General features: G+C 36.2%; 1 protein-coding gene across 1 annotated transcript in view; it reads left to right on the top strand.

The window, feature by feature from the left end:
- Positions 1-963: 963 nt before the first annotated feature.
- Positions 964-14,954, top strand: part of LOC110826877 (uncharacterized) — a 28,163-nt gene continuing 14,172 nt past the window's right edge. Inside the window, exons 1-12 of the mRNA XM_087345981.1 lie at positions 964-1,083; positions 2,037-2,239; positions 2,957-3,125; positions 3,922-4,071; positions 4,563-4,732; positions 6,141-6,315; positions 6,848-7,087; positions 7,952-8,131; positions 8,458-8,570; positions 9,187-9,354; positions 10,367-10,523; positions 10,830-11,033. Of these exons, the coding sequence (XP_087202107.1) occupies positions 1,041-1,083; positions 2,037-2,239; positions 2,957-3,125; positions 3,922-4,071; positions 4,563-4,732; positions 6,141-6,315; positions 6,848-7,087; positions 7,952-8,131; positions 8,458-8,570; positions 9,187-9,354; positions 10,367-10,523; positions 10,830-11,033 (1,972 nt within the window). The 5' untranslated portion in view covers positions 964-1,040. The remainder of the gene's footprint in view (positions 1,084-2,036; positions 2,240-2,956; positions 3,126-3,921; positions 4,072-4,562; positions 4,733-6,140; positions 6,316-6,847; positions 7,088-7,951; positions 8,132-8,457; positions 8,571-9,186; positions 9,355-10,366; positions 10,524-10,829; positions 11,034-14,954) is intronic.

Raw genomic sequence — 14,954 nt, 5'->3', positions numbered from 1 at the left:
ACAAACCGCAGTTTCCTGTTTTCTTATTTTGTGCCCGGAGCTAAAGACAAACGAAGGGTACAGATGAAAATCTCTCAGTAGCAGCCAATCTCTGTGTGAGTTTGGAAGAATGCTAAACCACTTGTTGCTGGCACTGGAGACTTTCCGTAGTTTCGGAGCGATGTGGCAGGTGAATAGCGAAGAATAACGTCGGTGTTCCCGAATACGGATGAATTGTTATTGAAGTTTCAAGTTCTGGCAGTGACGACAAAAATTATTTCAGGTATTTGTGTTTCTGATTTGGAAAGACAAGTTTTTCGGAAAAGGTCTACAAACAAAAGGCTGATGCATGTAAACTGTACTTCTATTAATATTTAAACTTTATTAGCACTCTTCACTCTTGCTTCTTATTCGGGAGGTGTCTTGTTCAAACCTCGGGCCGGATACCTACTGTCTTGACTGAGGTGTTTCGTGAGTTTCCATAGCCTCTCCGGAAAGTACTCTAAATTATACTGCGATCACGTCCTTCCACATCCCCTACAGTTCACTGTTCATTAATCAGCGATATCTAGATGCTGTGTAGTCTGAGCTATTTACAACGCCGTAAAATAAACCACAAAAATAGATTTATTTAAAGACAACAATTAAAGTAATTTGTTTTTCTTAACAATTAAACTGAATTTATTTCAAATTCAAGTTACGCAGTACATCAACTAAGATTTTCAGGCGTAAGCCGTCGTTTGCGCCCAGGTCAATCCGTGTGGGATTTCTGGCAGTGAGACAGGTTTTTCCCGGAGTCCTTCGGTCTTCCCCTGTCAGTGTCATTCCACAGGTGCTCCATATTCATTCATGAATTATGTGGGCGACAGACAAAGCGTCCGTTAGCGGCCCAGTTCCACAGAAACATACACAGCAATGACATGTTTTATCCTCAACTAGAAAAGTTGTCATTTATTTTACCAGGCTTACTGTGAATCAGTTCGGAGATTGCGGATTACTTGCAGACATGACAGGTCTCCTTGCCAGTCCGACATTGGTACAAATATTTTGCCCCGGGCGAGATGCAGTCTGCGCTGTTTAACACCGCACGGCCTTGGCATTTTGGTATGTAATTACAGACGTTGTATCACCCTTCCAGGCCATGCGAAGATTGATTTGTGGTGGTGTGAAATGCGGCTACGGGGGTTTCTAGCACATTCTGTTCCAACCTTTACGTGGAGAAACTCAGAAAAATCACGATATATGTCGTCGGACGAAACAGCGCTTCAAAACATTTTTATCATAATCATCTGTATCTGTAATTCGTCATATGATGCTGCACACTAAAACAAAGAACTGAACTGAATCATCATTACCAGGAACCACCACCGCCACTATCAACATTTCTCTTCAGAGTATCATCGCCTTCTTCACCCGCTAAGCCTAGCAGCCTCGGTTTGTTGACTTAACTTCTCACACGACCGTCAATGGGTACGAAAACAACCAGCTAATTCCGCAGAAAACATACTAAACAGCCTCATTTTCCGTGTTTTGCCATGGTGATAACAAGTTTAACATCTGACGCTTCAGACAGAAATTATACTTTCTTTCTCTTAAATAAATTGCGCACCAAAGTAATGTATTTCATTTTCCTCGTTGTAGGAATAAATCCATCACTTTCGGCTAATATTTGTATGAGTTCCTTATACAGAACGTAAAAAGTATATCCATACTGTCATGTCTGTCAGTCCGTGTCTCGGAGACCGGCTATCCTGAGGGATGTCGTGGTTTTCTTCAGTCCCTCCAGACAAATTCAGGGATGGTACGTTAAATCAGGCCAAGACCGATTCCTTTCCAATTTATCATTTACTGAAACGTCATTAAATAGCCTATAAATAAGTAGAAAATCATCAAATCATGCGTTATCTATTTCTTGCAGCTGAATGACAGGTGTTTTAACACATTTTCAGTATCCTCCTTTATCACGTTTCTATCCGACAGTACGGCAATGAGCAGACACTTCAGATTATGATGTCAGACTCATGGCAGGTTACAGTTCTGTTTGTTCTTTTGGCCAGGCATGATGCATTTGGGTTCCCTATGGCTGCTCCTGGTAGGAGGAACGCAAGCTGTGCTAGGTCAATGGACACCTTGTCCAGACGTATTCCAGTATGAAGGAACCTCCGGCAACGAGTATGGTATCATCACTGTGCCCGATCCCTACCCCTACCTAGCAATTGACATTACTGTTGAAATATACATCACTGCTCGTGTACCATCGGTAAGTTACATAATTTGTCACGAAGAAATTCAAGGTCAGAGTGGCCCCCACTGTGAGGTCATGCTCTTCTCTTAAACTGTAGTTACACTTTTTACAATGATGATCAGGATAAACCAACCTGAATTCAACTGTCTTGTGATTATTTGTCAGCAGAAATCCATCAGAGTTAAATGATGGGTTACTGTCAGCAGAAACCCATTGAGTTAAATTATATTGGCAGTTCTGTTTCAGTAGATACCCAACTGAGCTCAACAATCGGAGATGAAATTTCAACAGAAACCCTCCTGACTTCAATTATCAGAGATTAAGTTTCAATAGCCACCCCAAGTTTCAATTAGAGGGTATCAGGGGTCAGTAGAAAGAGGCTGGTGGTGGTAACCTCTGTAAATCAGAGTCTGAGAAACCCAGAAAAAGAAAGAAGTCTGCAGTCTTCATACCTCAGAGTCAGAATTACATCTTGAGCACTGATGGACATTCAGATCATGCACCAATGAAAATTTCTATAGAACATATCTCACACAGGCTGACTTTTGACTGAATCTGGGTCTCCACGGTGAGGAATGAAGGTCCAGTCGCCTCTGATAAACATCTTAATTTAAAGTAATGCGTATGTTTCAATTCCACACAGAAGTTTAAAGTTTTCGGTTTGAAATATACATGAGCTACAGAAACATGGTTTGACGGGAAATCTAATAATTTCCATTTTTTTTGTTACAGGGCAGAAGTATTAAGCTGGAGTTAGTAGATAAGAATTTATGGAGTAAGCTGTTTGCTGGTGCTAGGGGTCCTGTCCTGTACCGACTTGACTTTCCTGTAACATCACCACTACCAACAATCAAGAGTATTACTGTGAACCAACAGGTGATTTGTAGAGGTCAAAAACCAAGTAAGTACCAGATCATAACTGACTCCTGCTGTACATCATTCCAGCTCCATGGTACATGTCACTGAACAGCAGACATTCAGCTGGTCACAGTAGATCTCTCAAAGTTTTTGAGCCTAAATTTTAAAAAAGTGATTATTTCCCCTTGAGTCTTCTATGTTCCTCCCATCTTATCGATCTTCATATCCACCATGATAATATTAGGTGAAGATAAATTTTTAAGCATTTGCATTTTTCTCCATTTTCCTGTTAATATATTTAATCTTTCCTAAGTAAATATTCTTTGAACTGAGCAGATTAGTAATGTTCTTGTTACTCAGAAAGTTCCTGGTATGAATCTTGGCAGGATTAATAACAATTCTGAACTTTTACCTTCTTTTTCTCAGTCCCTCCTGAAGAATGTCAACATATTGCTTTGAAAGAGGCCACAACCAACCACGACCGAGGCCTAACAAGCCTCCTGCATAGTGTATATCTATGCATTCTGCATGATGCTACACATAGAAATATTTCTTCCGTGCCTTTGGCATGCATATCCAATGAAATGGCGACCAAACATTTTTATACATGACTCATTATACAACAGACATTGCCAGCAAATAAAGTGTTCTTTGTTTATGCTACAGCATGAAGTATATTTAATAATCATTGCCATTAATACTTCAAGGCTATATAGTCTAAACTACTGATAGCAACTTTAAATACACCATAAAATGTCGCCATTATTGCTCTTTGTGTTCTCATATCAAACTTTACATTGAAGGTGCAAAGATATTTATATTGTTGGTTTCTTTTACAGGCGCTTCATTTCTTACTACATTAACAATTCAAAGTGCTGTTTTTAATGACAGATGTTCTTCAAGCAGTTTGGAATGTCCATATAACATTCGACAAACTCCAGACACATATCAGCCAGGGCCACCACCATTATCACCACCAGAAAGCACAGGTAAGTTTAAGTTTTAAAATACAAATAATGGAGCATTCATTCGTTAAACAAGAGTATCAAAGTATGAAATATGCCATAACAAGTCTTCTCTAGTTGTAAACTTTGAAGTATCAAAATTTTTAAGATGATTGTTTTCTGAATTTGGTATTAGAATACCATCCTCATGCTAGCTTGATGATGCAATTCACCAAATACGCACTTAAAAATTTATTTACAATTTTAACCATAGTATGTTTGAAGGTAACAATGATAATATACTGTCCTCTGGGATGTTATGCCATGTAGTTTAGGAACAGTTTTCTTATTTAGTCACTGCCCTGATGACAGTAAGCACCCTTGAAACATCGGTAAACTTCTACCAGACTACACGGTACAATTCCCAGAAAACAATAATCTTCAGATACACTTCTGTTAGAAATTGAAATGTTATATTAAAGAAGTTCTTTACAATCATTCTTTATATATAGTTAGTGTGTCTTTTCTTTTCTCAGTAACGCACACAAATGAAAATCCAGCTTCACCTACATCACCTTGCCCAGATGTATTTAAATATGAACAAGATAGATATGGGGACTGGTATGGAATCATCAGTGTTCCTAACCCATATCCTGTGGTTGCAATTGACATCAGAGTGGAGCTGTATATCACAGCAATATCACTGGTAATTCACTTAGATTCCACTTACTTCCATTTCAAAAGAAGGCAGGAATTTTCTTGACTAGCTGAGTGGCTGTTGGGCTTTCAAGGACTCTACTGCATGGAGATACAGTAAAATCCCTCAAGTTGGACACCCCTTTATATTGGACACTTTTAATTGGAACCGGCGAATATCCTATAATTTTAGATGTCCACAATACCCTATATCTTGGACACCCCTTTTGTTGTAAGTTGGACAGGTTCATGCACTTAATTTCAATGCTTTTCAGGGAAACTTTTTCAGTTACATATTTTGTTATTTTGAATTTCTGACTGATAAATGCCTCCTCTCTGAAGGATTATCTTATGGACATTGAGCCCATCATTGGAATGCATTGTAAGTGTTTAACTATTCTTTTGCTGAACCCTTAACTGGACAACAGTATTGCAGAAGACACAGTTTTAACTCCATCAGTACTGTGCTTGCATTTGAGTTCAGACTGTGTTAACAGAAAATGGAATTTTTCTTTTTGCGATGGGGAAGCGAAAATTGGTGGAATTAACTTTAGAAAATGTTATCGAGGCTGGGGTGTAATGTTCAATGCATGGGATTGGGCTTCAAAAGATGATTATTATTAATACTACTGTCATTAATTCTTAATTCAAGTAAGCCTATAGTAGTTAGTGTATGTAAGTAAATAGATTATATTGTCATTAGACCACAATCTGATTTTTCTCTTTCCCTCTATCTTGGACACCTCTGTAAGTTGGACACATTTTCGTGAAACCCAAAGTGTCCAACTTAGAGAGGTTTTACTGTATATGGTATTCCATAACTTATCAACTGAAGTTGCAAAATAATATATTGTATTCAGAACAAAACTCCATCACAGCACCATTATTTTCTGAAGTTATAACTAAGATCTGAAAAGTAGGCACTTGACCTAGCATGTACCAATGCACACATGAGATTCAGCTGGTCACATCTGGCCATATATCACAATAGCATACTGCTGTATCATTAAACCCCATAGCTAATGTCTGGCCAGCAGTCCCTTAATTCATGGCTTAAATCAACTATACCCATTCAAAAAAGTTAATTATCACAAATTCAGAAGTACCAAAACTGCAGAAATTAAGTACTACAGATGCAATTTTAGATTCAAATACTTCTACTATCAATCAATTTAAATTTGTAATAAATGATTATCAGAGCCATTAAGGGATGAAAAACTGCAATTAACACATCTGGAAATGACATGTATTTGAAAATGTGTTATATGCCGTACATGACTTTTCTGATGTTATATGAAATGGCTTTGAGTAGGGTAAAGATCAAGTTCTCTGTGTTTTGGTAAGTTTTTGATGATAGTGACTGATAAAATTGGAGTTGTAATTATAAATATATATATATATATAAATGTTTATTACAGAGCAGAAAAGGACGGCTTGAGCTTGTAAATAATCTAAACGAAGAATGGCAGAGAATGAGAACTGGTGAACAGTATTTTATTCTGTACAAATTAGACTTTCCTGTAAGTTCTCCCTTGCCTACAATCAAGAGTATCACCGTAAACAATCAGGTCATTTGCAGAGCCAACAAACCAAGTAAGTGCAGAGAGATGGTCATGTTCACTCCTTACCAATATATTATTCTTGAATGGTTGCAGGGGGGGATGTAAATGATGAAACCCAAGCAAAAATAGATCACTCAGACCCCATACAGAAACAATAAATAAATTTTCAGTAATTAAATTTCTAAAATTTTAAATATTTTAATAATATGGATTACTGAAACCTATAAGAGAAAAAGTACATCTTTAATTGTTAAAATTTATAGAATTTTGATGATTTTTAGAACTATAATTCTACTATAAAAACATACAAAAGTCAATGTGAGTCCATGGCTTTTCGGTTATAAAGCCCATTTCTAGTAATCCACAAACTTAATAACATTTCCGTAAAAGAAGAAGTGACAGAGTAGCAGTAGTACAGATAGATACAATTAACCTGTAGTCTAAAAGTATAGGTTTCCATCTTAACATTCTCTGTGTCACCTATTCTTATCCTTCTTACCATACTGCATTTCTGTGCACCTTTAAATACATAATTGTTTCTGACAGCTCTAACTCTGTTACAGGTTCTCCTGCACTTACTACACTCTCTTTTCAACATGCTCTCTTTAGTCAGAAGTGCTCTTCAAGTAGTCTTGATTGCCCTGACAACACTGTACAGAATGTGCTGATAACCAGACCAAAACCACCAGTTACCAGACCAAACCCACCTGTTACTAGGCCAACACCAACCAGAGAACCGCCAATAACACAAAAACCTCAACCTGCACCAACGCGCAAACCAGAACCTCCAAAACAGAATCCAAGTAAGTCCATTATTTTAAGTTAGAATAAATTAAATTCAAATTAATTTGTGATAGAGTTCACAGCAGAAGGAAAAATGTATGTAATGAAGACCTTTACCTAATATTATCAAGAAAATTAAAGCAAGAAGAATGCAAATAGGAAGAGGAGGAGGAGAAAGAAGAAGTATATTCGAAATTGTAGTTACAAAACCTTATGAGAAGAAAGTACTTTGAGGACCTAGTTACAAGTATGAAAATAATATTATTGGATGTTAGAGAAATAGAAAACATGAATGGGATTTAAGTAGCTTATGATGGGTTATGGTAGCAAGCTTTCATAATACCTGATATGGACCATCATGTTCCCTAACAGCAGAGAATTTCTTGATCAGAAGAGTAATTTCCATTTTCTGAAGGAAGAAGTTTATTATGTTGTCGGTCAGTTATTAATTGCCTTTCACTATAGTTAATGTAAATATGAAAATACTATCTGTTTTCTGTATTTTCTGTTCACTGATAATGTTGCCTGATGTTATATAAGTAGAAAATATATTTACAGTTTGAACTAAAATAATCCTTTATATGTTTGACCATTTTCAGCTACTGAAAACTGATAATAATAAAACCTTGGAACAGAATTTATGTATAAATATTATGATTGCAGCATCCATGATCAGAAAAATTATAATGTCTTGTGGTATACAAAATAGTCATTCTGAAACAAACATTTTTGCGTCAGTTTGCCTGTCTTCCTATTTCTTCAACTACCTATTACCATATGTATTAGAAACAGACTATGTTTGATCATCCTTAAAGCAAATCTTTACCCTTGCCACTAAATACTTTGACACCATGAGTGAAATGTACTTGATGATTGTAATACAGGCATAAGCACGAACACCCAATGTGGCTCTCCAGTAGTGAAAACTAATCCCCTTATCGTTAATGGACAAGATACAAAACATGGTCAGTGGCCTTGGCATGCAGCTTTGTATCAACACAAGGGTTATGACATAGTATACACCTGTGGTGGATCTTTGGTGGGTGCCAAGACTATTATTACAGGTAAGTCATTATCATCTTACATTCCACCATTCAAACAGTTTAATATATTGAATTACCCTGCTGTCACAAACATGGATTTCCAAAATGTGCTCTCAAATTACAGAAACATCTACAAGACAGATGTTCAATAGCTCTAATTAATCAGCTGTAACTTCATGATTTTACTTAACATCATTGATAAACAAGAGATGGCATTGCAATAGGGCAATCAATATAATAATTTCTAACATATGTTTAACTTGAAAGATGATAATTTATCTAACTAACTGGAACACCAAGGAATGGGTAAAAATATTGTTTCAGACAGTTCTGTGACTGTTTAACAGCTGCTCACTGTGTCACCAAGGGTGGAGAGATGCTAGCTACACTTGACCTCATTGTGTACCTAGGAAGATATGACCTCAGAAATCGCAGAGAAGAAGGTTCCCAGGAAAATGATGTAAGTTAGCTTTCAGAGTTGCATTTTTGCAGTTCATTCTTTAGTAATTCTCATATTACAACCTATTTAATTACTCTACATATCTTCATTTAATTGTTATTCGAACAAAGTGAAACTATATAATAAATAATATACTAACCACCCACCAGCTGGATTTCCATTGGCTTATTTCTCCATTACAAATATTTAGAGGGTTTTTTTCTATATCATCTTATAATATTGAATAAATAAATAAACAAACAAATTGATAATTTATACAAACATATATATAACAGTACTAGCCAGGGGTAGCTCAGTCAGTAGAGTGAACAGCGTTCGATCCCCAACGGGGGCAGAAGATATTTCCTCTAGCCTCTGCGTCCAGACCACTCAGGGGCCTACTCAGCCTACTGTTCAATGAGTATTGGGGTCCTTTTCCGGGTGAAAAATGTGAATGGGGTGTGATGCTGGCCCTATCTAGTGCTGAGGTTAAGAATGAGTAAGAGCTATACCTCCTCTCCCTCCCAAGAGCCTACATAGCAAATAGTTGTATAGGTTTATTTTTTTTTTACACAATTGAAAGTATCTCAGCAAAATCATAATCATTATAAAGTAAATAATTCTTTCTCTTTTTCAGGTTGCCAAAATATTTGTTCATCCTTCCTTCAATACTGACAACTATCAAGCAGATTTAGCCATGATTGTCCTAGCTATCACTGTGCAGTACACTTTAACTGTGAGACCTGTATGTCTCTGGAATCAGAGCGATAAAAATCTTGCAAAAATAGTTGAAAAGGAAGGTGTGGTAAGCTTCAGTCTCCACAGTATGACATAATATCTGTTTTCTTAAAATGTGTAAAGTTTATAATTGCCATTTACAACAAACCATGACCATTACTCTTTCTGCTGCTAAAGAAGAGACATCCCATATATTCTTTCACAGCAGAACAGGTAAAACATTTTGTACATCCCTTGATCTGAAGAGAATGTTTTGGCCTAAGATATATGACATAACATGAGGCTGGAGAAGGTGACACAGCAAGGAGCTTCAAATTTTGTGTTCTTCACAGAATATTAACAGGGCAATGAAATCAAGGGGGGGTGAATTTGGCAGGACATGTAGCATGCATTCGGGGTATATAGACATATATGAAACGATAATATTAAAATTTATATCAACCTTTACTGTATGTTAATATGGGATTTAAAACCCCATGCCATGGGGCTGCCAGCCAGATTTAACTCTGGGATTAATACTTTCATAAGATGCTAGTACAACACAGGGATGTTAAGGGTTAAAGAAATAAGACGAGAGATTGTAACTTGATTCAGTCAGTTCGGGATAGAGTCCAGTAGCAGGATCTTATGAACATAGTAATGAATCTTCCAGTTCCATAAGCGACAGGGAGTTTCTTGACTATCTGAACAACTATTAGCTTCTCAATAAATTTTCTCCATGGAATTAGTCAAAAAAGTCATCAAGTATAAATATCAATGCTAGAGAAAAACACATTTCCTAGATAATATTTAAGTAGTATATTTAAATAAAAAATAACAATTTAAAGTAAACCAATATACATCATCACAAATACTGTCCAGATAAATTACATTTACTTGTAGTATCATATACCATTGTTGCCATCAGCCTTGCCACATCGAGCAGGATGGCTCCATGCTAACACGCTTTACTTGTATTCAGGACGTAGCTAGTTTAAATATGTGTGTAGGGAACTGGACACTACCAGAAAATGCAGATCAAGACAAAAGTATTCATTAACAGACAATTACATTGCCATTTGTATGTCCTCTTATGACAGGTGGTTGGATGGGGCTTAGATGAGAAAGGCAACAATGCACAGAAGTTGAAGATGGTTAAAATGCCAGTTGTAAAGCAGGAGACTTGCATCTGGAGTGATCCTACTTTCTTCTCGCAGTTCACTTCTAACACAACTTTCTGTGCTGGATATCGAAACGGTACGTTAAGTTTCAGTTCATGATTATTATAAGGGTTACTGTTTAGATCAGAGAAACAAGTGTGACAGTTATAATTTGCTAATATACTTTATATTGACCTGATTCAGAGTTATATAAAATGGAGAAACTGAGAAACTTAAATCAGAAAACAGGTCAGTACTCATTGCTTGTGCAATATGAATGTAAAGGAGCAAGTATCTAAAGCTAAACAAATTTGTCAAATAACCATAATATCAAATTTTATCAAAATCAAGTCAACAGTTCTGAGGATAAAGCACGCCAATTGATATTTAAAATATTTTACAGGCAGCAGTGTATGTAATGGTGACAGTGGAGGTGGGATGGTGTTCCCAGAGAATCAAAGAGATGGTAATCAAATTTGGATGCTTCGTGGTATTGTCTCAAACAGCAGACCAAATGATAATGACAAGGAACGTTGTGATGATCACAGCTATATTGTCTTCACAGATATTGCACAGTATCTAGATTGGATCAATGCTCTTATCATTTGATGTTAATATCTTGTAAAATTTGGAGTAAAATAAATTTTCTGATTTATGCCCATCAGTATTTTCAACAATGAAAAGATTCTATGGATTAAACTAGCTATAATATGTAAAATGATGTGCTTGAAAACTGAAAGAAACAAGATTGTTACAGAATGTATTTCATTCCTGAAGCTGTAAAATCAGGTAAAATATGAGGTAGAAGAAAATATAAACATATTAAACGTTTATATGGAGCATTTTATGGTTCTGAATGATTAGATCTCATAGTACGTAATGTCGCTTATACAATTAGCATACATGTTTTATGTAAATTTCACAATTCATATCAACTACCACTATAAAACCAGATATTTTGTATAGTCACTATACCATCTTTTCCCCAAAAAATAACCTTAGTAAGACACGTGCTTTTAGAGATCTACCACAATACAATACTTCAAAATGCCAAATGGAATGGTGATAGTGTAGTTCTCACTACAAAACTGTTCAAGGTTAACATGTTATTGAGCAGTGTGTACCATTTAAAATGCAACCAAACACTTCTATACAAAAATTAAATCAGATGCAGACCCAATTTTCCCCATAACACTCGATTCAAGGTCACTCAGGTTGTTAGGCCACTGCTCATATCACTTTTGCAAAAACTGTGCAGGCACGAACATGATGTATTCATGATGATTTCTTTTGGTATGAATTTCTCAAAGAAAGAGTCTATTTACACAATCCACTAAGCTTGGATGAAATGAAACACAATAGCTAATAGACTATTGTCAACAGTGACATAGAAATACTTTACAAGTCACATGAAAGACACAAGGGCAGATGCTTGTCTTTGAGAAGATGGTAGATATTTTCAGCTTGTACTGTAATGCTTTCATGTAAGTGTTCCTCACAAATAAAAATTAAAAAACAACTCAATTGTTGTCTTGATATACTTTTGTCACTACAGCTTACAAATACTTTTGAGGTTACGGTTGCACTTTACATGGATCATTCTGTAGAATACATAGTGTTACAGAATGGTAAGCTAGCTTGACTGCCAATGGCATTATATCCAGGCTAAATTCTCTTTAGAATTCATCAATTATTGATGATATCAGTGTCTATAATTGAATCAGGAGACAGAAAACTACATTTGGCTTTCTAATATGCTTCCAAAAAAAATGTTCTTTTGGAAGCATATTAGATATATGTTAGTTGTTTCTGTAGTTGATATTGGCAGTGAAATGTATGCGTAAGTAATTTATGTTGGTGAATCAGCAAGAGTGAAGTACGAGCTCTAATTTACATTTTGGAATGGAAAAGCATATATTAATTTATAAGTGCATAAGTACAAAAGTATATATAAGAAGAATATAAAAATTCCCCTACAGTCCAGCAAGGAAGCTTAACATGACATGAAGTCACAAATAGCTGTAAAATCATATGGAACAAATCATATGAGAATATTTCAACATTTTAATTATCTAGAAACAATACTAATAAACAGAAAACCAGTTTATGATAAAATTAAGAATAAATTAAATTCTGGAAATACCTGTCATCATTCACTTCCAAAACTATTATCATTCCATCTGTCTTCAAGAATGCTGAAGATTGGTGTGGAATACAAGATCCATTATCATGTTCACAAGAACTAGTCACAGGGCTAGATGGATTCAGTACACTCACATCTTCTTGTTGACTCAATTTAACATTAACCTCCCATCTACGCCTATGTCTCTCAAGTGGTCTCTTTACTTCAGGTTTCTCAAATAAAATTTTGTATGCATTTCTCATTCCTTTATCACTTCAAAAGTACCTGTTGAAGAGTGCAAATTATGAAGTTCCTCATTATCCACGTTTCTACAGCTTCATGTTACGTCGTCTATCAAGTCTCCTCAACGCCTTGTTTTCAAACACCCTCAATCTACGGGCTTCCGTTAAACAATAACAGGCCTACTTCTCATGCACAACATCTATATACTCTCTGCATAGCACACAATGCGTTATACATGGGGCGGAAGCTATTTCTAATACATTACCGATTTTCTGAAAATCAGTGAGGCTCATGTAAATAACCTACAAGACATAACGAAATACTTTATATTACTATAATAAAATCCATTCTATTCAAGGCTGGAAATCGACGTTTACCCGGATAAAAGCGCAAAGTACTTTGTTCGAAAAAGCCTTTTTTATCGCAGCTATTTCCAGTGTCATAAGACGTCATAGTTATCGTCTGCTACAAGGAAATATGTAGGAACGAATTCCTGAACCTACACTGCAAAAATTTCTTCTATAATATGTTAATCATTTCCCATGGTTTTTATAGAAATCTGGAGCGTCTACCTGCTTCTGAAAAATCATTTCGACCCTTTAACACGTGCATTTTGTGAATCTTAAAACCTTATTCAATGCCTTTTTTCTCGTCGGAACACAGAATGTCACATGAAACGTCTGCTAAAATTCCGGTGGTTATTCGCTGGCATATTAAAACATCACCCACGACTCCACAGAATCGCACTGCATCATCCTTCTAGGAAATTTACGTCAAGAATACTTCAAATTGGCGAGAGGATTCGAGCACTTTGCTCCAGGCGCTAAATCAAGAAATGCCCAGTCCGTTGGAAATTTTACAAGTTATCCTCATCATCTTTGTGCTTTTATGCGTTTTTCATAAGAAACTCGTAAAATAAATACATAACGTGAACTTTCTGCCAGCATGCATTATATCAGAATGAATTTCGTTTAAATTTGGTATTGGAGTGGAGTCTAACTGAGTGCATCTAGCTCAGGATAGAGTCCTGTGGTGGCCTCAAGATTTCAGGTTTTAATAAAAATTCTGTATCTCTCTCTACCACCATTTCTATTTTCCACCGTCACACAGGATGAAGGAAGTAGTGAAGCAGGCGACGAAGAATAAGAATTAATCAAACTCCATTAGAACCAAAAGGTCAATTGATTGTTTTTTAAGACAACGAAAAATGCTGACATGACGACAGGAGCGCTGGGTACTTCTTTGTTATTCTCTAACTCAAGGACGTGTATAACGTGGGCAGCAATGGCGAATTTTGGCTGAAGTATTGTGTACACAATTTCATATTTGATGACTGCTGTACAGCTGCACTTGCATAGTAATGACAGTCAGGAAGTCATTTCAACAACCAGTATCAATACACACTCTTTACAACAAATGGATAAAATATGGAAACAAAATTGTTGTAAAATTACCTATAAAATGGATGCTTCCACTTTGGGGCTAGCTAATTAACTTGAAGAAGCAGAATCCTTCTTGGCAAGCTAACTGTTAAGAAATGTCCCGTCTTTTGATAGAAACCGAAAATTAAGTATAGTGTTTAAACTGGGCCGTAAGCTGAGCCAGATTAATCCAGTCTATATTGTCCCATCACATTTTCTTAAGGCCCATATTAATATTTCTACCATCTGCTTCTAGGTCTCTTCCCTTCAGATATTCCAAATATTTTGTAGAAAATATTTTTCATTTCTCCCATACGTGCTACATTCCCTGTCAATCTCATCTTTCTTGATAAATCACCCTAATAATATTTAGTGAAGATCACAAATTATAAAATTTCTCATTATTCAATTTTCCCCACAATCATTTTACTTCGTGCTCTCCTCAGCACCCTGGCATCAAATAACCCGAACGTAGGCTCTATGAAATTGTGGTATTTTGAATCATAACTCTGTGCAATCTCGAAAAATAATGATGTCACGCAATCAGTAATTCCGTAGTTAATGCGGAATTCTGCCAACGGATTGCGATATGTGGCACGTGGTCTCCGGATCTTAATCCATCGGTCTTTCCTTCCTGGGGCCTCGTCAAGACACAAGTGTACTTAAAAGAAACTGACTACGTCTTCGTGAACGAGCATGAGCCTGGTAGTTTCGACGTCCACCTGCTCCAAGAAGTGTTGTT

Source organism: Zootermopsis nevadensis, unplaced genomic scaffold (genome assembly GCF_977971745.1).
Source record: "Zootermopsis nevadensis isolate Lab colony 2312 unplaced genomic scaffold, Znev_1.0 Znev_ptg000009l, whole genome shotgun sequence".
NCBI lineage: Eukaryota > Metazoa > Arthropoda > Insecta > Blattodea > Termopsidae > Zootermopsis > Zootermopsis nevadensis.
Note: the sequence above shows the minus strand (reverse complement) of the source record. Positions and strands in the feature narration are given on the sequence as shown.